The sequence below is a fragment of the Gouania willdenowi genome, chromosome 12 (assembly GCF_900634775.1).
Source record: "Gouania willdenowi chromosome 12, fGouWil2.1, whole genome shotgun sequence".
NCBI classification, from domain to species: domain Eukaryota; kingdom Metazoa; phylum Chordata; class Actinopteri; order Blenniiformes; family Gobiesocidae; genus Gouania; species Gouania willdenowi.
The window spans coordinates 12,445,122-12,467,974 of record NC_041055.1 but is presented as its reverse complement, the minus strand read 5'-3'; the positions used below and the strand labels follow the sequence as shown (position 1 = coordinate 12,467,974).

General features: G+C 41.1%; 1 protein-coding gene and 1 long non-coding RNA gene across 16 annotated transcripts in view; both read right to left on the bottom strand.

The window, feature by feature from the left end:
- Positions 1–22,853, bottom strand: part of vav2 (vav 2 guanine nucleotide exchange factor) — a 166,636-nt gene that overhangs the window by 21,299 nt on the left and 122,484 nt on the right. For 13 of the 15 annotated variants that reach the window (XR_003675304.1, XR_003675305.1, XR_003675306.1 and 10 more), the window contains one exon: positions 9,893–10,016. The exons of the other annotated variants lie outside the window; for them this stretch is intronic. Coding sequence is in view for 10 of the 13 variants with exons in the window: in XM_028463684.1 (XP_028319485.1) it covers positions 9,893–10,016 (124 nt within the window). In the remaining 3 variants the exon portion in view is untranslated. The remainder of the gene's footprint in view (positions 1–9,892; positions 10,017–22,853) is intronic. 15 annotated transcript variants of the gene reach the window in all.
- Positions 86–7,888, bottom strand: LOC114473854 (uncharacterized). The gene is made up of 3 exons (XR_003675308.1): positions 7,874–7,888; positions 6,931–6,935; positions 86–210 (listed from the first exon to the last, which is right to left on the bottom strand). It is a non-coding gene; the product is annotated as an uncharacterized LOC114473854 (long non-coding RNA).

The following is a 22,853-nucleotide window of genomic DNA, read 5'->3' as shown; positions in this document are numbered from 1 at the left end:
CATTACCTCTCAACTTTTATGGACCCCTAAAAATTGATTTATTTTTTGTCATAAATGTACATCTTTTTATTTTAGCATTTATAGTAATAGACAGACTAATAGATGAGGTTAGACAGGAAGCTCCATGGACTATGGTGTTTGCAGATGACATTGTGATCTGTAGTGAGAGTAGGGAGCAGGGGGAGAAACATAAAGAGGTGGAAGTATACCCTGGAAAGGAGAGGAATGAAGGTTAGCCGCATCAAGAAAGAATAGTATTTGATTGAGAAGAGCCCAAATGAAGCGGTGGTCACGGCAGTGGGGGTAGAGGAAGGTGGAGGATTTAAAGTACTTGGGCTCAACAGTCCAAAACAATGGAGAGTTTGGAAAAGAGGCGAAGTAGCATGTGCAAGACAGGAAAAGACAGGAGGTAAAGCTGGAGGTCACAAGGACAAACAGGGTCAAAAATGAGTACATCAGACATGTTAAATGTCTGACATATAAAGTCAGAGAGGACAGAGTGAGATTGTTTGGACATGTACAGAGAAGAGATAGTGAATACATTGGTAGAAGGATGCTGATTACATATTTAATTACAATGCACAAAACATGGTTACATCAACATGCTTGAATGATGGGAAGTTATCAATTTAGAATTTTCCCTAATGTAATGCAGGATCAAATCCAGCATAATAATTAGCAGTGTAAATAATGACCAAATATTTGAAGCAATAAATTACATAAGTCTTCATGGGCTTCTGTCATGTATTGCATTAGTTAAGATTTGAATGCATTAGTGAAGCAAAGATGCGAAGAGACAAATAACAACAAAGGGCAGCATTTCAGTTAATGCAAGCTAACAAAACATTTAAAGAGGTTTACTAATATCCAAAAACTGAACACCTCCAAAAAATGTGATGAATCTTGGGAATGATCAAAAACGATATCCATTTTTGCTTAGATATACCAAAAACTCTCCATGACCAATGTTGTTTGTTGAATCAACTAAATGATTTGTTCAAAGCAGAAGCTGTTTGATGTGTGGTAAATTTATTTTAATATGAGTAAAATCTGAGAAAGCATTTACCAAACTGTCTCACAATTGCTAAAATATATGAACAGTCAAGGATGGAAGTAACAAATTACAAATATGTTACTGTGCACACGTAGTTTTCTTTTGGGTAATTGTATCTTTAAGAGTATTTTTTCAGGCAAGTATAATTGCTCACACTTAAAGCTACAGAGTGATATAGACAACTTTATTTATCCCATAGGCAATTCAGTTTTGCAGTCCACCAGGCCATACATACATTTACAACAGTAGACAAAGATATTAATAAAAGTATGTACAGAGATTCAATTCAATTCAACTGTATTTACTGTATATAGCACAAATTACAACAATAGTCATATTGTAGTGCTTATCAAAATATATAATTCTTATGAAAAAAACCCAACAAATCCACATGAACATGCATTAGCTACAGTGGGGAGAAAAAACTCCCTTTTCACGTTTAGCAGGTCTGCCTGCATGCACACATCTGGTGCTAGAATATGTGTGAATGAAATGAGAATGGTATGGGGTGGTGTGGTGTGGACATCAGTGTAAATGGTGTGTCAGCAGTGTGGTGGGTATACTACAGGGGTCAAAAGTGGGGGATTAACTACAACCCGTCACAACTGTGTCTGTCTGGACAGCAACCTGTAGGGGTGGGGGATGAGGTCACATCTTAACCATATTCATCACCCTCCACCACTGGTGGTGGTGCTCTGCCTCCTGTTCTACTTGTAGACACGTTTGGAACTTCCAGTAGGCCAGCACACTGCAGCAAGGCAAGGCAAATTTATTTGTATAGCGCATTTCATACACAAGGCAAATCAATGTGCTTTACATGATCAAAAAGTGCAACAGAAAACATTCAACAGCTTAAAATAATTTAAAATCATCAGTAAAATCATTAACAAACGCATTAAATCAACAACATGACCAAAGATCTCCCTCTCAATCATATGCAGTAGAGAAAAAGAGTGCCTTTAACTTTGATTTAGAAATGTGTATATTGGATGCTGACTTCAGCTCTGCTGGCAGTTTGCTCCACTTCTTTGCAGCAAAAAAACTAAATGCAGCATCACCATGTTTACTGTGAGCTCTGGGCTCCACTATCTGACCTGTGTCCGTAGATCTGAGAGACCTGCTAGGTTCATACCTGACTAACATCTCACCGATGTATTCTGGACCAAACCAGAAGAGCTCTGTGTGCATGTAAATAAAGGCAACCAGGATCCACAATGCTGCTCAACGCAGCAGTGGATTAACTGCTGATTATAATGAGCAGCAGTAAATCCTGGTTGTTTTAGTCACATGCACACAGAGCTCTTTTTCTCTCCTTAATGGTGTCTACGAAACAGCAGAGTCATCCCCTGTGGCCACAGATTTTTTCGGGTCACGGTTTTAATGTATCATCTCTCAGTAAACAACAGGTTTACATCAATTTTTTTTTTACTTTTACAGCAGCAGTTGTCATTTTGACTGAAAAAGCTGCTAAATTATCCTGAATGCTTCACCTCCTATAGAACTCAATGGACTAAAAGGGCTAATCATGTCACCGATAACATCATTTCAACATGGCGGCGCACAGGGTAAAGTAGTGCCAGTTTCAAAAGTTGATAAAACAAATATGGTGCAAAATAATGTGTTTTGTTAGGCATACATCTTCTAATCAGGACATTTCAAAGGTTTTAGGCCACATTTGTAAAAACAGTGGAGGATCCCTTTAAAGATATACAGGAGCTTGATCACGTAGAGTTTTGTATGCTAACAGGATGATTAGCATACAATTCCATTATAGATTTTACAAGAAGCCAAGGAAGAGAAGCCAATACTGGAGAAATATGCTCTCACCTGCTTGTACCTGGTACTACTCTCACTGCAGCATTCTGGATTAACTGGAGACTTTCTAGTGAGTTACTGGAACATCCTGACCGTAAAGAGTTAGAAGTTACACAGTCTAGATGTAACAAATCCATGGATTCGTTTTTCAGCACCACTCTGGGCCAGGATATTCCTGATTTTAGAGATATTATGAAGGTGGAAGAAGGCTGTCCTTGAGATTTGCTTAATATGACTGTGGTACTGGGTGACAGAGTAATGCCATCCAGATATACTATTTGCTCTGATAATTTGTCTTGGAGGTGTTTTGGACGAGATAAAATAACTTCGGTTTGGTCCTGGTTAAGTTACAGTTCATCCAGAGATTATTAAAATGAACAAAGTGGATTCTGTCTGATAAATACGATTTAAACCAACCTAGCGCTGTTTCTTTAATCCCAAAAACACTTTCCAGTCTCAGCAGCAATAAATCCACTGTACTGAAGGCTGCACTGCGATCTAACCCCCAATTTCCACTGGATGTGGCTCCCCTGTGTTACGTCACCGTTGCGTCACCGGAGCTGATAGGTTTCCACTTTAGTCTATGTGTTCATTTCCACCGGGTCCGCTGCGGTGCGTGTCTGCTCCTTCCCAGATGCGGTAGTCCGGTGCCCTCCGCCAGATATACGTAGGGGTTCTATTTCTGGTGGACACCGGAGGACGACGCATCAATTAGCACAGAGCAAATGAAGCTAAACAGGAAAGGTAGGCCGTGCCTAACCAAGGGTGAATTGACATTTTGATTATATGTTTTAATTATAATATAATTATAAATTATTTATTTTTCAATTTCCGATAGCCTACAATACCTATAAGTTTTAAAGTGTCAGCATTTTGTGCTTTTCATAACCCAAATCGCTAAACATCACTATTTCCTAACCGCTGGAGGCCACACCCCTTCTCAAAGGCAAGTTGCTGATCTGCTTCTGTTCCCATAGCGTGTTTTTCTGTGTTTGCGCATGCGCAGTCAGTTCCCCAAGATGACAACCATTTAAGATTAAGATTAAAGATTAAATCGGGGCTTTCGCCTTTAATTGGCCATGTAATGTTAGTACATTAATGGAATTTGTCCTCTGCATTTAACCCATCCCTGAGGAGCAGTGGGCAGCCATTTTGCGGCGCCTGGGGAGCAGTTCGGGGTTAAGGGACTTGCTCAACATCCCACAGTGACGGCTCAGGTGAGGCTTGAACCGGCAACCCTCCGATTACAAGCCCAGCGTCCTTAACCACTAGGCCACCACTCCCCAAAGGCAGCTCTCTATGCTGCCTTTGGACATAACCGCGCCATGTTAAATGATATACCTAAGTCCACAGTGCATTAGTGAATTGATATCACGTGATCGCTGCTACTACGTTCTCTAGCTAGTGGGTGGGATAACACTACAGTCAGGATGACAGCGCTAGAGACGATAAAGAAACTTTTTTTTTTGAGGAAAAATGACAGCTTTTTAGAGATGGGAGACCAACACCTGAGCTACCAGACCTTCAGCAAAGGTAAGGTCAGAAAGTTAGTATTTTCCACAGTGAATGTACAAAAGGAAGAATTGGCTTTGTGGATGACCCTCACAGAGGCTGTTCCGAGTTGATGTGGTTGTCATTTTCTTCGTGTTTCTGTTTCCAACACAAACAACGGAAGTGCTGCCATGTCATGAGATATATCTTGTTGGGAGAGTATGGAGGCTATATTAAATAATTGTTTATGTTTCTTTAATGGTGTTTTACATTTTTTTATATTTTGATGAGCGCATTGAGATGACTTTGTTGTAAATTACGCTATACAAATAAAGTTGAATTGAATTAACAATTGCCAGCAGAAACATATGAAATTGTCATTGGTGTTGACATTGGTGGTCAAGATTTGGAACGCCCTGCCTACCCTACCCTAGCACTCACGGCACGTCACTGGTTATGATGGGTTCTAAGCCAGACTGAAAGCTCTCGTATAAATTGTTCATATGTAGATGATCACATAGCTGACTTTTAATGATTTTATAAGAATTTTAGAAACAAACAGAAGGTTGGATATTGGCATATAAGTGGACAAATTACTTGAATCAAGGGTAGGTTTTTTAAGGATAGGTTTAATTACAGCTGTCTTAAACACCTAACACATTAACTGTTACTGGAGATGTGTTGAGCCAGTTAACCACAGTAGTGCTAATAAGTGGAAAAACATCTTGAAACAGGTGTTGGGATCAGATCCAAAATACAGGTTGTTGGTTTAAAAGCCTATTGAGGTCAGCTCAGATAGACCAATAGGAGTTAAACTGTGTAAATAAAAGCTGCATGTTGGAGTTATTTCAGGAGCTGCTATGTTTAAGAAGTTATTGACCACTGCTGCAGGGGGGACATTAAATGCATTTCTAACAGTTAAAATTTAATCAGTGAAGAAGTTAATGACATCATCACTGCTCAGGTGGACAGGAATAGAAGGCTCAACAGAGCTATGTCTTTTGGTGTGCCTGGCTATAGTGCTAAATAGAAACCAAGAATTATCCATGTTTTCCTCTCTTAAGTTGAGTAATAAGAAGTACTATCTTTGTGAAGAGCTTTTCTTTTAAAAAACTAACAAACTCTTTCTCCAGGCTATATGACCTTCTACGAGATTGGATGAAATACACCTCCTTTCCAGTTTTCACGATTCCCGTTTTAAAACATGCATTTCAGAATTATAGCAGGGAATGACCTTTTTATGACATAACGTCTTCACAAAGCTATGTTCAGTGACACCATTGCACTGTTAACAAGATCATTTACTTTCTCTGCAGTAAGACATTGATAGCTGCTCTCTGTTGAGATATCATGGATCAGAGGTAAGCAGTGATGGAGCCAAATCTTTAAGTCTAGCTACTGCTTTTTCTGACAGTGATCAACTGCAGTGTAATCTGATGTTAGAGTTTAAGCAGTTTTTAACAAGTTTACATTTTGTGTAATGGTGATTTAATCAAATAGATAGGTCATCATTTTATTTTGGATGCTGTTTTCATCATCAACATGAATGTTAAAGCCACCCACTATGATAACTAAATCAAAACTCAGCACTAGATCAGTGGGAAACTCAGAGAATTCAAAAGGAAACTTTGAATATGGACCAGGGTGATGGTAAATTCTAACCAGTAAAATTTCTGGGATTACAACTTCCACGAGAGAGGCTTTCAAATGAATTGTGGTTAAGTTTGGTTTTAGGTATGACTGACAAAGTGAAAAAGTGCTGCCACTTCCCCTCCCTGACCACTCTCACAGGGATCGTGGTGATTATCATAATTGGGAGGGCTGGTTTCATTAAGAGCAACAAAATCTTCAATTTTGAGCCAGGTCTCAGTGAGGAATAATAAACCCAATTGATGGTCAGCTATAAGATCACTCACTAAGATATATTTAGATGAGAGGGCTCTGATAATAGTCCACATTTAATATTTTTTCATTGTTTTGTTTGTAGTTTTAATTTTGATTAAGTTTTTATGACTAACTCCTCCTCTGTGGGCTTTAGTTTGCACTGAGTGTTGCTTTCTACAACTCAACACCTTGTTTATAGGATAAGTGCTCTGTGTATGTGCTCTGTGCTTTGGATAGAAGGCTTATCTATGGAGGTGTCTGTAGCTGCCTGCTCATTCCCAGGTAGTCATGCAAAGTAAGAGCTGTGGATCACAAACTCCAAGTTTATTTTAGCATTTGGGCTCCACGTGAGTTAAAATGGAGGCTATCCTTTTTGTTTCCAAAAAAGGTTTAAGATATCAATTTGTAACAAACTGTAACAACTGGAACATCTGATGTTTCTATTACTGAATCATCAATAATAAGTGAATTTGGATGAAAGAGGACAAGGAATGTGTATCGACCTGTTAAACTGACCGGGAGCATCTGACGGTGAACGGGTCGTGGCTGGCCATGAAAGAGCCTCCGTCTTCAAGGTAGGTTGGCGTGGAAGCGGCTCTGCAGCAGCCAAAACGCAAAATACAGCAGTGTTTGTCAGTGGTGGAGGAAGCTGGAGGGCTGTATGTGGAATCAGAGCGTCTCTGTACTGCCGCTTTGAGAAGTTTTTGATGGGCTACAGATGATTTGGATTGAAGAGAATTCAGTCCCAGCAGTAGTGGAGGCGTTTTCCTTGTAGTTGTTTCAGTCAGCTCAATTGGGCTGAGGTTGTCTTCATTTTCCTATGAGACAGCTTCAAAACAGTTGAGGAGAGTAAGCGGAGGAGGGATGCCCTTTTCTGTTTTTCTGTCATCCGCGCTCAACAACTTTATCCCATGACAGTTGGCGTGGCGATAAACAGGACAGTCGTGAACCCGAATTTTCCCAGGGAACTGTATCGTTGTCACGTAGAGTACTATGGAAGAAAGACAACAGCGCTATTGACTGTTGTACAACCGTGTCCGTGTACTTGGTGAGTAGCTCATCTGTCTTTTTTAGTTTATTAGAAAGGTGACAAATCTCTTCTAGTAGAGTAATTTCCTTGTTGGTGTTTAGTAATAAAATGTCATTCTCTGACATGGAGTGTGGCATGGCATCTCCATAGTCTGTAGATGCGACCATCTAGTAACCACAAACAGCAAAGATGTTCATTAACATGTTTTTTTTTTGGGGGGGGGGGGTTTAACAACATCAACAAATGTCCTCTGTGTTCATATTTCCCCTTGTAGAGTAACGAATCTTCTCTAATTGAATAAAGTATGTGACCTCTTTGACCCAGCCTATATATGTGGGTGGCAATGAGTCTTTCAATTTTGTTAAATCATCCTTCTAGCAAGTAGGATGCAGAAAGCTATCATATTAGCCTTCTTCTCACCTAAATTGGCAGCCCTCACAATGACTCCAAATACAGCAATAAATGGACATGGTCCACTGTAGAAATTGTTCAACTTTGGACACATTCAAAACATGTGTATTAAAGTGGCTGGTTCTTGAAAGCTTTTGTCGCATATGGGGTCAAGGTTGATTTTTATTTTACTCAATTTTTCTTTGGACCAGTGAAGGCGATGCACAATTTTTTAATTGAATCACAGTGTCTGAGGCATATAGAGCTAGAAAAGATTCTGCGTATTATTTGTTGTTAGAGCTCATCTGAAAGTTGCTTACCTACAGTATGTCCTCCTCCCATTTAATCTTTAATGTTTCGAGTGATGCCCTGCTGTAGGAGGTCATGTCTATGACAGATACCATGGTACACTTCTTGACCACTTTGGTCAGAAACTGTTTCCTCCTTTTTCCCTTTCAAACAGAGACAAAGCTGAGAACAGGAATTTGCGACTGTTTGTTCTTCCCCCACTCCTCCTTGAAGCACATGGCAGAATCTTTCCCTGTGTTCTACTGTTCTCCAAGAATTAAAAATGAAACATTCCAAAAACAGACACAAATTTCTGATAAAAGTTTGAAATGTATTTTCCTATACTGCCACTAACTCTCTTTATTCACAGGAAATCAAGGACATTCTTAGAATAAGATCATATAATTGTTTTTACAGTAAAAGTGTTCCTTCTTTGCATAAAGTATATCATGTTTGGTGGCAGAATAACCATGAAAATATGATCTCTGCTTTCATCTTATTTTGAAAGTTATAATCTAACTGGTTTCTGAGTTATATTCATATTTCTTGTTCCAAAAGATCTCTCATTAATTCATTCCTTATCACACATACACGATAGCCACAACCCACAAAACATCCAAAGCAATCTAATTGGCTCCCGAAAACACGTCGACCAATAGAATCGCTTAGACCAAGTGCAAAATTCAAATCATTGGATTTTGGTGCTGGCCGCTAAGATGCCCACTGCAGTGTTATGTAAGTCTTTAATCTTTTATTTTCTTTGTAACAAAGTGTTTTCTTTCATTAGACCTTTTAAACAAGCTTGCGCGTCCCAGAGATAAAACTTCCTGTTCCAACTGAAGATGCTGAACACTGAACCAAGAACCGAGCCTGAAGGAGCTAGACCAACACAAGAACCGAGCCTGAAGGAGCTAAACCAACACAAGAACCGAGCCTGAAGGAGCTAAACCAACACAAGAACCGAGCCTGAAGGAGCTAAACCAACACAAGAACCGAGCCTGAAGGAGCTAAACCAACACAAGAACCAAGCCCGAAGGAGCTGAACTGAGTCTGAAGGCCAGAGCAAAACACATTGCGCTCAATGGGTGATTGAGTGATTTGACATTCCAGGTCACAAAGTTGACTGGACACCCACAAATTGACATGAATTGATCAATGGCCATCAAAGATTATCAAAACGTGAGACGCTTTATACGGAAAGAAAACAAAAAACAAAAAACAAAAAAACCAACACCAACAAAGAGCATAAACATCTGGCATAAGGAGTTAAATAATGATTAATATAAATCAGTTTTTATTACAGAGGAAAAAGAGAAATAGACCTTCCCACTGTATATAAAAGTTCAAAAAATTAAACATATTGAGCACAACTTAGGGTGACATAACTAATGAAAAAATATATATATAAGTAAAATTGAATAATAAAACAAATTAAATTATCTTTACTGTATATAACAGTACACTTTAAATATACAGGGCATAACATAGGGTGGCATTCCAATAGAAAATAACTCAAAAAGGAAAAAAAGAAGTACATTTTCCTCTTGCATATGAAAGTGTAGATATGAGTTGTTTCCTTCCATAGTTCAGATCAAAACAGCTGATCATCTGGGACCAAAGGTGACCGATGGCAGAAAACACTTGTCAGTCAAATGCGGTCCTCCGTAGGTTTGATGATGTTATTTTTAACTGCATAGCGTTGCTCAGATCCAGGATTACTTTTTCCTGTCCATTATAGGTCATAACGGAGCTGTGCAGGATACAAAATGCCAAACGCACACCTTGTCGGTTGTGCAGGAGTTACCGTACCTCTGTAAACACGGCTCGGGCCCGAGCCACATACGTAGTGTAGTTTCAAATGAACACTTGATATTAACTGTTGTCCACAATATTTCAATGAGGATAAGGGGGAGAGGGGGAATTTTATTTTTTAAAAGTACCTGGTGAACGTATGCTGACTCGTGGCAGTGATCGCTCTCTTGACTTGTAGGGGTACTTCAAGGTGGTATCTAACAGCTTGAAGCTTTCCTTCAGTGAATGAGTCTGGTAGTACTCCACCAGCTCCTGTTAATCAGCAATACAAAACAAACAAACATGCAATGTATATATTGCAACAACACATCATCAGTATGGTAAAGCTAACCTGTCTAACCTGTCATTCTAAACACAGCTCACATTCCTTGTTATTGGAACGTGCAAGCAGAATTCACTAACGCTTGCTGAATTCTGCTTGTAATTTCAAACATATATTTCCACTTATACATTAATGTATACTGTACGTGTTTATATCTGTATGTATTTCATTGTAATAACATCCCCTGGCTGTGTGGTCCAGAAGCATAAAAACAACAAATGTACGGCAGGTACTTCTTCACTTTTTTGAGAAATTACTTTGTCCCTGGATAACAAAATAATTGCTGCTGAGCTGCACCATGCTGTAAAGCATCACCATTAGTACAGAAGTGTTGACTGTGGTGTTAAAGTGGACAGGGAGACATTTAGTGACTCACCCACAGCTAATGGGAAGACATGTGGCAGAACAAAGTGTTCATCAGTGGCCCGATACCCCCAGTCCGCAAAGGACATCTGAACTTCTCAAGGATTTATTCCCTGGATCAATTTTTGTCTTCGGCTTGTGCTGCCCTTTCACTAAATATTATAGAAAATTTTAACTTTTTTGTCTAAACAAGGCTGTGAAACATTTCACATCCAACTTATTCTACTTCACCAGTCACACTGCTATCAGTCCCGATAAAGACAAAAAACAACATGTTCCATCGGAGAACAAAACAACAAGGAAAGAACATGGAGTCGATGAGCTTTCATCAAGAAATGAAAATCTAAATTGCCAAAATGAAGAGGTCAACTCACCCCCCTCATCTCAGGATCCACCTGCTTCACCCCAAAATTCACCTGCTTCCACCTCATCCAGCTTCTATCCTACCTCTGCCTTCTTGGAATTAACTGCCCAGATGACCGAGCTGGTTCTTGCTGGCACAAGACTGACACCCCACCCTTTACCCCACCATGGTCCTATCTTCTCTCCCCTAAATAACTAATCAGCACCACCAATCCCACTCAACAATACCAGGCCCAGGATCACTCTTCTCCTCAGGACAGCTTGTGTTCAATTTGCTATTCTCAATGAAAGTGCACCTCAAGACTTTATTTATCTCAATAAGTGTCGCACTTGCAGGAAAGGTGGTGGAGTTGCTGCCATCTTCAAATCAATATTTCAGTGCAAAGAAATAACATTTGGTGATTTTATCTCCTCTGAATATATGTAATTCTTACTGAAGGGTGATTCAAGAGTTCTGTTTTTAGTCGTTTATAGACCCCCAAAATATTCTGGAACTGAACTGCTGTCAGTTGTATGCACTGAATAAAACTTTTTAATAATAACAGGTGACTTTAATATTCATGTAAGTAAGTAAGTAAGTAAGTAAGTAAGTAAGTAAGTTTTATTTATAAAGCACTTTTTGCAGATAAAATCACAAAGTTCTGTACAAAGTTGTGGTACAAGTGCAACACAATAGAATAATAAAACAAGAGTGCATAAACATCATAAGAACAGCAACATTAAAGGGTAAATAAAAATTAAAATCCAGTTAACTAAAAGCTTTTCTGTAAAGTGTAGTCTTCAGCAGTTTTTAAAAGTGTCCAGACAGTTGAGCTCCCTGAGAGACTGGTGCAGGTTATTCCAGAGTCTGGGAGCTACAGCCTGGAACGCCAGGTCTCCTCTGGTTTTAAATTTCGTTTTTGGGGTCTTTAGGAGACCCTGACCTGAAGACCGAAGGCATCGCCCTGATGAGTAGGGGAACAACAAGTCCGAGATATATTTAGGGGCCTGACCATGTAACACTCGGAACATGAGAACTAAAATTTTATATTCTATGCGAAACTTAATTGGAAGCCAGTGCAGAGTAGCAAGACAATACCTGAACAATATTGTAGACAATAACATGGACAATACTGGCAAAAAACTGTATGCTTTAATGGACACTTTTGGTCTTATACAACATGTGACTGGTCCAACACACACTCAAGGTCACACTTTGGATCTGGTTATCTCTAAAGGTGTTGATATCTTTGCTGTTGATGTAAGAAACTTAGCTCCATCTGATCATTTCTGTCTTTTTTTACTTAGACACTGTAACATCTGTCCCCTCTACTTCAGCGTGTTTAAAGAAAAGGTACATAAATGACAAAGCATGCACAGTTTATGGAAGCCATAGAGATGACACCAACCTTGAGTGCTGAGACAGTTGATAATCTTTAAGATGAGTTTAATACAAAAGTCTAATGTCATAGATGTGGTGGCTCCAATCAAAACTAAGAGAAAACCAAACACACAGAAAACACCTTGGAGGAGAATTGAGATAATGCAGAATTTGAAATCTGATTGTAGAAGAGCTGAGCGTAAATGGAACAGATTGCAAACATGGGTTGAACTAAATGGAAAATAATGCAATGGTTTAAGTCAGGGGTGCTCACTACGTCGATCGCGATCTACCAGTCGATCGCAAAGGTAGTGTTGGTAGATCACATGACATCAAAAAAACAGACGTCAGCAGCTGATGTCACCGTATCATCCATCCCGTCAAAAAAGCGAGGGCTTAAAATCGGAGGTAACTTGCTGACTAGCTTGTTAGCTTTGCTGCACTTAGCGCCGTTGGTTGCGCATGCGCGGTGAACTAAAGGTCAGCCTATCAGCCATCCCGTCACTTGATTGACATGCAGGGCATCCAGTCAGATGACTACTGAATTTTTCTGACCTTTAGGTCACCGCGCATGCGCAAACAACAGCGCTAAGTGCAGCAAAGCTAACAAGCTAGTCAGCGAGTTACCTCCAATTTTCAGCTAAAGAAAGCCTATATTCATCAAAAATGAGCGGGGTTGCTGGACCAAGTAAGAAGATAAAAACGTATCACTTTCATACGGAATGGGAGGTGGACTTTTTTTTCACAATGTTATTTTCTAAGTGCGTTTGCCTCATCTGCCGGTCTGCCATCGCAATACCAAAGAAAGGAAATGTGGAGAGGCATTTCCGGACACCGACTTCCCGCCAAAAAGCGAGCTGAGAAAGAGAAAGGTGAATGAACTAAAATCCCAGTTGTCTGGACAGTAGTCATTTTTCACACAACATACTTAATTCCGGGTGAGTCACATCATCGTTAATAACATGAAGTCCTTCCAAGACGGAGAGATGGTAAAAGAGGCATTCGTTGAAGCAGCTGACTCATTGTTTCGAGACTTTAAAAACAAGGCAGAAGTATAATCTTCAATCAAAGCTCTGCAGCTGTCAAAAAGTACAGTTACACGGCGCTGTGAAGCCATGGCTAAGGATGTAACCCAGCGAATGTGGAAGGACATCGGAGATTGTGAGTGTTTCTCACTGCAGTTGGACGAATCTACTGACGTGAGTGACACAGCCGAGATGTGCATTTTCATTCGTATGGTGTTTAGTGATATCACTGCAAAAGAGGAGCCATTAACAGTACTTCCCATGAAAGAACACAAGTGAGGAGAGGACATATTTCAGTAATTTAAAAACTTTATTGAGAAAACTCAGCTCCCAGTGTACAAATTGGTGTCTATCACCACGGATGGAGCACCCGCAATGGTTGGCCGCGTGAATGGATTTATTGCCAAGTGCAGGCAGGACGATGCTTTCCCAGACTTCCTGAATTACCATTGCATAATCCACCAACAAGCGTTATGTGCTAAAATGCTCAACATGAAAGAGATCATGGATGTGGCAACAAAGATTGCCTGTTCTATTTGAGCCAGATCTCTTCAAAGACGGTTATTCCGTGCGCATCTGGAGAAGGCTGACTGCAACCACTCTGAGTTGTTGCTACATACTCACGTGAGATGGCTTAGTCGAGGAAAATTCCTGCAAAGATTTCGAGAGCTCTGTCCTGAGATTAAGGAATTTTTCTGTGTCACTGGACATGCAGAATACAAGCAACTAAATGATGATCAGTGGCTGTTAGACTTGGCATTTTTAACCGATCTGACAAACATGTTGAATGACCTTAATCTACAGCTGCAAGGAAAAGACAAAACAGTGATCAATATGATCATCTCAGTTAATGCTTTCAAACGAAAGATGCAACATCTCTCCTCAAAGCTGCAGCGCCATGATTTGGCAAATTTCCAGAACCTGGCATCAGAGCTGGAGACGCAAGGGAAGGCCTGCGTGCAACTTGACGCTACATGGAGCAGATTGACAATTGTCTGTCAGAGTTTGACAAACGCTTTCAAGACTTTTCTTTGCTCGAGCCAGTCGCTACATTCATGTTCTATCCTTTTCGGGAAGATGCTGATGTTGATTCACTCGCATCAAAAATTGCAACACTGTTTGACCTGAACTCTTCTGGAGTGGAAGATGAGATTTTGACTCTACAAGCCGACATTGAGCTGAAGTCAAGAGCTCATGGACAGTTCTGGAACTTACTCACAGAGGTAAAGTACCCCAACATGAGGAAATGTGCTACCTCCTTGACTGCATTATTCGGCTCCACTTATTTATGTGAGTCAGCCTTTTCCCACATGAAGATCATTAAGTCCAAGTACCATTCCACCATGACTGATGAACATTTGGAAGTGTGCTTGAGGCTGGCTGTCAGCAGCTACTGTCCGGACTATGCATCCGTCGCTGATTCAGTTCAGTGCAAGTCATCAAAGTAAACTCGGGTAATTACAAAAAATGTTCATAGTTAATTATGTTGTGTTGTGCAAAATTAGCTCATGCGGTTATGCAAGGTACATCAACATACAATGTACATGTAAAGAATCCTCAATATATGTGAAAATAAATATATTTGAAATATATGTTTTGCATTTTTGTGGTGGGTAGATCTGGGGTAGATCATTGTGACTTGGTAATTTTATAAGTAGCTCGCATGCTGAAAAAGTGTGAGCACCCCTGGTTTAAGTCCTACTTGGACGAGCGAAGTTATTTTGTAAGCACTGGAAACTTTGAATCTGACAGATTACCAATGTCCTGTGGGGTTCCTCAGGGCTCTGTTCTTGGACCCCTTCTGTTTAGCCTTTATATGCTTCCTTTAGGACAAATTTTACAGAACTATAAGGTTGATTATCAGAGCTACGCAGATGATACACAACTATATCTATCACTGAACCCAGATGACTATGTATAGAGATGTTGTGTGACTGCTTAGAAAAAGTAAACTGCTGGATGAGAAAACTTCCTTCAATTAAATCATGACAAGATGGTGATGTCTTTGGTAACAAGAAAAAGAGGACTGCTATCAGCAAGTACCTTGAGTCTCGATCTTTAAAAGCTAAAGACCACGTCAAAAACCGTGGTGTTCTGATTGACTCAGATCTGAGATTTAGCAGTCAGATCAAATATATCACAAAAACAGCCTTCTACCACCTAAAATACATCTCCAGAGTGAAAGGTTTAATGACTCAGAAAGATCAGGAGAAACTGGTCCATGCTTTTATCTCTAAAAAAGCATCAATCAGTTACAGCTGGTTCAGAACGCTGCAGCTCGGGTCTTAACTAGGAACAAAGAGGTCAGAACACATTACTCCAGTTTTAAAATATTTACACTGGCTCCCAGTCAGCCTCAGAATAGACTTTAAAGTTATGCTGGTGGTGTATAAATCTGTGAATGGGTTTGGTCCAGAATTTATCAGTGAGATGTTAGTCAGGTATGAACGCAGAAGGTCTCTCAGATCTATGGGCACAGGTCAGATAGTGGAGACCAGAGTTCACAGTAAACATGGTGATGCTGCATTTAGTTTTTATGCTGCAAAGAAGTGGAACAAACTGCCAAAGTTAAAAGCACTCTTTTTCTCTGTTGCGTATGATTGAGAGGGAGATTTTTGGTAATGTTTTTACTGATGATTTTAAATGTTTTGTTGCCAACATTAATGTTCTTATTGGTCCTTCTTGTATCTTTTTTACTGAACTCTATCTGATGTGAGCTTCTGTGATGGTGGATTAATAAAACTATCTATCTATCTATCTATCTATTAGTTTCATTCGAGGATCTATTAAAATAAAATAACGACATTAGCACAAAGCATTTTTTATTTTTATAAAGCCAAGCTAATGTGGCCTATTTTTTTTCAAATAGATGAAATGAAAACACTTTCTATTACTTGTCATGACATTGAAATTAGTTGCAAGGGTTAATTTTGATACCATTAGATGGTAATAATTGAGTCCATTTTTATAATAAAGGTTTCACAGTTTACCCTGGGAAATATAAAAATCTGTAGTTTGATATATTGTTGTATTTGTGTGTCCATTAAAAAAGGATGGCATGATTTGTCTTATTTAGCAGAGGTTCGTCGTAATCTAAATTAAAACTAAATGAGTCTTAAATGTAGATTTGAAGATTTTGTGTTGATTTTTAAATAAAAAATATTCTCTGACCAAATCTTATGTTCTCTCTCTTTATGTGTTATTATAGAATTAAAGCAACTTTTCCTAATGAATTAATTTCACTAACTGATGCGTAATGTTTTAAATATTTTTATTTTTCAGATGCATGTTTCAATTTCTGGCGCCCTGTCCAGGGTGTACCCCCGCCCAGCGCCCAATGAGAGCTTTGAGATGGGCACCGGCAGACCCTCATGACCCTGACAAACAGGAATAAGTGGGTCTGAAAATGGATGGATGGATGTTTCAATTTTTGTCAGCAACTTGAAACCTGAGGTGAGCTGCTGCACAACATGCTGCAAGCAGTAACACTGCTCTATTTGTCCTCAACTGAAGTCATGTAAGATCTATAAGTTGGTGAAGCACCCTGATGCACATGTAAAAAAATGCAATAGCATTTAAAGGTAAGAGTCACATGCATGCAGACATCCTATTGTGTAAATGCACATCTGATATCAATGCTGATAAAACATTGTTTTGCTCCTATTAGTGATCCAATTTATTTTTTGTTGTTCTTGTTCTATTCTTTGTCTGTAACAATCATTTTATTTTGTTTCTATTTGTTTTAGATATGTTGATTTGCCGTTGCACTTTATAGTGCAGAGATGTGGTTCATTTCCGTTGGCCTTGTGTAGCAAAATTATTCTCAGAAAACCTGATATGGAAGTACACCTCAAGATGTGCAGCCGTGCCCAATGCCTACCTACCCCTGCTGAACCTATCCCAGTCACTCCTTCTCCTTACCAAACTGCTGCAGCAGTTGCTCCCCCTCCTTCAACAACTGCAAATGCATCAGTTCCCCCCACTTTTTCACCTAAAGTACGGTCTAAAATGGTAAAATATCCTCACTGTGGCCTCTTATTGTACCGGAAAAATTCCCCTACACATATCTTAAAGGAGGAAGAACCTAGTGGACTACTCTCCTCTCATCATCAATGGTGACCTGGTGGAGAAAGTATTGAAATTCATCTTGGATGTTATTCAGGAGGAGCTCTCATGGGCCACAAACATGTGCACTTCCTCAGGATCCTGAGGAAAAACCAACTGGAGCAGAAGCTGCTGGTGTTCTTCTATGGGGCGATCATTGAAAGTGTGCTGTCCTATTGCACCACTGTGTGGTTCACTGGGAGCACAGCAGCAGACAAGAAGGCTCTGCAGCGGGTGATCAACACCAACCAGAAGATCATCAGCTGCCCCCTGCCTGAACTGGAAGAGCCGGTTTAGAGCCATCCTCTCTGACCACTCCCACCCAGCTCCCCTCAGAAGGAGATACAGATCAATCAAAGCTCGCACCTCCAGAAAGGCAAACAGTTTTTATCCCTGGGCCATGAGAACCCTGAACAAAAAATAACCATCTTCTTCCCATGGCTCAAACTACATGTGCAATAATCCACATCAAAGTGCAATACACTGTGCCATATTTATTTATCTCCCAACTGGTCAGTTTATATTTTTATATTGTGTGTGTAGTATATATATGTATATGGTATATAGTTTGCTGAATAGCTTTTTTAGGATTATATATTTATACATTTTTCCTTTTCCAGTATTTTATTTAAGTGTGTGTTTTATGTCATTCTTGGAGAGCACTTTAATGTTGTTGTACATGTGTATAATGACAATAAAAGCTTCTATTCTAAAAGGGGATTTATTCTCCCCACTGTAGCTGATGCTCGTTTACGTGGAATTGTTGTCTTTTTCTTAATTTTATATTTTGTTATGAGCACTATATTATGAATTTTTCTTTTAGTTAGCTTTTTATAAATAAAGTTGAATTGAAATTCAAGTATTAGTATCTGGCATTGTATAGTTAATAGGTTAATAACATATGCCTATTCAGAACTGTAACAAAAGGTAAATTTTTGTATAATTTACTGATATGTTAATATTTGATTTATGACTATATTCCTTGAGGTCTACTTTCACAAGATCTGTGCTATAAGCTATGCTTTTACTTAAAGACAACATACAGTGTGATTATCAAGCCATGTTATTCTGCATACGGTAAATTATTTCTAGTTTTAATGCAGATGTGCATAAATTATGCATAAGACATCATCCTAGTAAAACCTTAAAATTGGAATTCTTTTTAAACAAGAGAATACGTAAAACATTAACACAAATTGTCTGTCAAACTTAAAACCATGTCTTGAACATTTTGATATCGTTTCATAAAACAATTAGCTCTGGACTGTAAGAATCACTTTAATCAACATCCATCCATCCATCTTATCCCGCTTAGCCGTTTCCGGGTCGCGGGGGCAGCATCCTCAGTAGGGAGGCCCAGACTTCCCTCTCCCCGGCCACTTCCTCCAGCTCTTCCAGGGGGACCCCGAGACGTTCCCAGGCCAGCCAAGAGATATAGTCTCTCCAGCGTGTCCTGGGTCTTCCCCGGGGCCTCCTTCCGGAGGGACGTGTCCTGAACGCCTCACTAGGGAGGCGTTCAGGGGGCATCCTAATTAGGTGCCTGAGCCACCTCATCTGGCTCTTCTCGATGCGGAGGAGCAGCGACTCTACTTTGAGCCCCTCCCGAATGACTGAGCTTCTCATCCTATCTCTAAGGGAGAGCCCAGCCACCCTACGGAGGAAACTCATTTCGGCCGCTTGTACCCGTGATCTTGTTCGTGAGGGTTGGAACGTAGACCGACCTGTAAATCGAGAGCTTTGCTTTTTGGCTCAGCTCCCTTTTTACAATGACGGACCGGTGCAGACTCCGCATCACTGCAGACGCCGCACCAATCCGCCTGTCGATCTCTCGCTCCATCCTTCCCTCACTCGTGAACAAGACCCCGAGGTACTTGAACTCCTCCACCTGGGGCAGAACCTCATCTCCAACCCGGAGAAGGCACTCCACCTTTTTCCGGTCGAGAACCATGGACTCGGATTTGGAGGTGCTGATTCTCATTCCGGCCGCTTCACACTCGGCTGCGAACCGATCCAGTGAGAGTTGAAGGTCACAGTATGTTGGAGCCAACAGGACCACATCATCTGCAAAAAGCAGTGATGCAATACTGAGGCCCCCGAACCGGACCCCCTCAATGCCCTGACTGCGCCTAGAAATTCTGTCCATAAAAGTTATGAACAGAATCGGTGACAAAGGGCAGCCCTGGCGGAATCCAACCCTCGCCGGAAACGATTTCGACTTACTGCCGGCAATGCGGACCAGACTCTGACTCCGGTCATACAGGGAACGAACAGCTCCTATCAGGAGGTTCAATACCCCATACTCCCGGAGGACCCCCCACAGGAATCCCCGAGGGACAAGGTCAAATGCCTTTTCCAGGTCCACAAAACACATGTGGACTGGTTGGGCAAATTCCCATGACCCCTCAAGGACCCTGCTGAGGGTGTAGAGCTGGTCCACAGTTCCACAGCCAGGACGAAAACCACATTGCTCCTCCTGAATCCGAGGTTCAACTATCCGGCAGACCCTCCTCTCCAGTACCCCTGAATAGACCTTACCGGGGAGGCTGAGGAGTGTGATCCCTCTATAAATGGAACACACCCTCCGGTCCCCCTTCTTAAAAAGGGGGACCACCACCCCGGTCTGCCAATCCAGAGGCACTGCCCCCGATGTCCACGCGATGTTGCAGAGTCGTGTCAGCCATGACAGCCCCACAACATCCAGGGCCTTGAGGAACTCCGGGCGGATCTCATCCACCCCCGGAGCCCTGCCACCGAGGAGCTTTTTAACCACCTTGGCAACCTCAGCCCCAGAGATAGGAGTGCCCACTCTCGGGCCCCTGGGCCCTGCTTCCTGATTGGAAGGCGTGTCGGTAGGATTGAGGAGGTCTTCGAAGTATTCCCCCCACCGATCCACAACGTCTCGAGTCGAGGTCAGCAGTGCACCATCCGCACCATACATAGTGTTGACGGTGCACTGCTTCCCCCTCCTGAGACGCCTGATGGTGGTCCAGAATCTCTTCGAAGCCGTCGGGAAGTCGTTCTCCATGGCCTCACCAAACTCCTCCCATGTCCGGGCTTTTGCCTCGGCGACCGCCGTGGCTGCACTCTGGTTGGCCCGTCGGTACCTGTCTGCTGCCTCCGGAGTCCCACAGGCCAAAAAGGCCCGGTAGGACTCCTTCTTCAGCTTGACGGCATCCCTCACCCCCGGTGTCCACCAACGGGTTCGGGTATTGCCGCCACGACAGGCACTGACTACCTTGCGGCCACAGCACCGATCAGCCGCCTCAGCAACAGAGGCACGGAACATGGCCCACTCGGACTCAATGTCCCCCGCCTCCTCCGAGACATGGTTGAAGTTTTTCCGGAGGTGGGAGTTGAAGCTCCTTCTGACGGGAGACTCTGCCAGGCGTTCCCAGCAGACCCTCACTATACGTTTGGGTCTGCCAGGTCTAACCGGCATCCTCCCCCGCCATCGGAGCCAACTCACCACCAGGTGGTGATCAGTTGACAGCTCCGCCCCTCTCTTTACCCGAGTGTCCAAGACATGCGGCCGCAAGTCCGATGACACGACTACGAAGTCGATCATCAAACTGCGGCCTTGGGTGTCCTGGTGCCAAGTGCACATATGGACACTTTAATCAACAAATAAAATAAAATAATTAGAAAAAATATTGATAATAATAAAAAATAATTAATATGAAATAAAAAGTGAATAAAATTTTAAAAAAATGTGTCTATATACGTAAATGGATGTGTGTGTATGTATGCTATACCTTTGCGCAGATGTTGGTAAACATGCATAGGCACGTACAATCTCACAGGACACTCTCTGAATGAATATACTCCCCAAATTGCTGTACATCTTTCAGAATATTCCCTTACCACCTCCAAATGTTTGGTTTAAGAAGATTAAAACATTAATACTAAGCTTCATATGGAAAAACCAAAGAGCTAGGATAAGGCCGTCCCTACTTCATTTATCTCATGGCGAGGGAAGACTGAAATGTCCAAATATAATGTGGTATTACTGGGCAGCGCAACTTAGGTCCATCAGGTATTATTTCAGTACAACGGATGCTCCCCAGTGGACAGAAATGGAAAATAGGGTCTTAAGCCCATCTTTACATTATATATTTTATCCGATTGTTCTGGCAATTTTTATATTAATCATCATATCATCAAATGTATGTTCATGTGTACAATTTGTCATGTTTTAATACATGATGACTCCATTACTCTTCGCACTTTTGAACAGCTGAATCATGTTAGATTAAACAGTACAGATTGTATTGTACACAGTGCAACACAGAGTCTCTGCTGAAGGCCAAAACTCAAACTCACATGCAGATATACACGAACGCACACACTATCAAGGATAGATAAGTGTGGTGCCCAACCTTCCTCATAATATACACGTCTTCATCATCCTCAAATGTTTCCACTGTTGGGCATCTGACTCCCTCCTTCTCCTCGCCTCAGGGTGGAACTTTTTCTGTTATCTGTATAAAAGCTTAAGCTGTGAAACTGTTAGTTAGAGCGGGTCTTGCCTTTTTGCTCTGCCACGAGCCTTTTGCCTTTCATTCTTTCAGGATGGAAGCTTCTTTTTTACTCCTTTTTATTTTATTTTACAATAAACCTTTTTTATAAAATCATCAATGCCTCACCTGGACTCCATCATTCAACCAGAGCAATAAATCATGTCTCCAAATGAGGTCAACCGCAAATTTGCCGTGACAAATTGGTGATCACGAACAGGATCCATCTTCTACTCTTGGGGGCTTCTGCCGTGGACCAGCACCGGTGAGTGGACGCACTTAAAACCCCAAATCCAGTCTTTTATGGCATGGGACTTCCGAGTCTGCCTCACGGTGGTCTGCCCCTCGGACATAGACTGGACCACGAACCATCGGTTGATCCTCAAACACCAATTCGGACTATTAAGGTAAAGCTGCCTTTTTTTATATATATATAAATTTTCATTTACATATATATATTCGCTCTGTGTTGATAGAAAGGCAACCAGTCGAGCACTGTATTGATTTTCATAATTCTGGAGGTTCTCTCCTCCTTCAGCTGTTCTGTGTTTTGACGCAGTGAAGAAACTGCCATGAGAGAGGGTCAAATGGTTGAAGTTCTTTGCTTTTTAATATTATAAGTTCCCTATATTTTTCTTCGGGCTCGGATATTTTTGTTCAGGCATCTAGTACGGCTGGTCATTATTTACTTTGGTTTTGTTCAGGCACCTCCACGGACAGCCTGTGAGGTCCTGACCATAGGATAGACAAGCAACCAAAGTTTCCAAAACACCCCGGTACCATGGACTGAGTTCACCTCTGTACCGATATCAAAAAAGATTAAAACCCCAACCCTAACCTAAAGTGTAGTGAAGACTACAGGGAGTAAACACTGATAATGGGAATCAAACAGATGAAGAATCCAATAAACAAATAATATATGCATCCGCATATACAATCTTGGTATGATGTGAACTCAGATCATGCTTTCGGTGAGTTTTACTTCTTTTTTATCTTTGTTTTTATTTTGTTTAAACGTGTGAATGGAATCAGATTTCA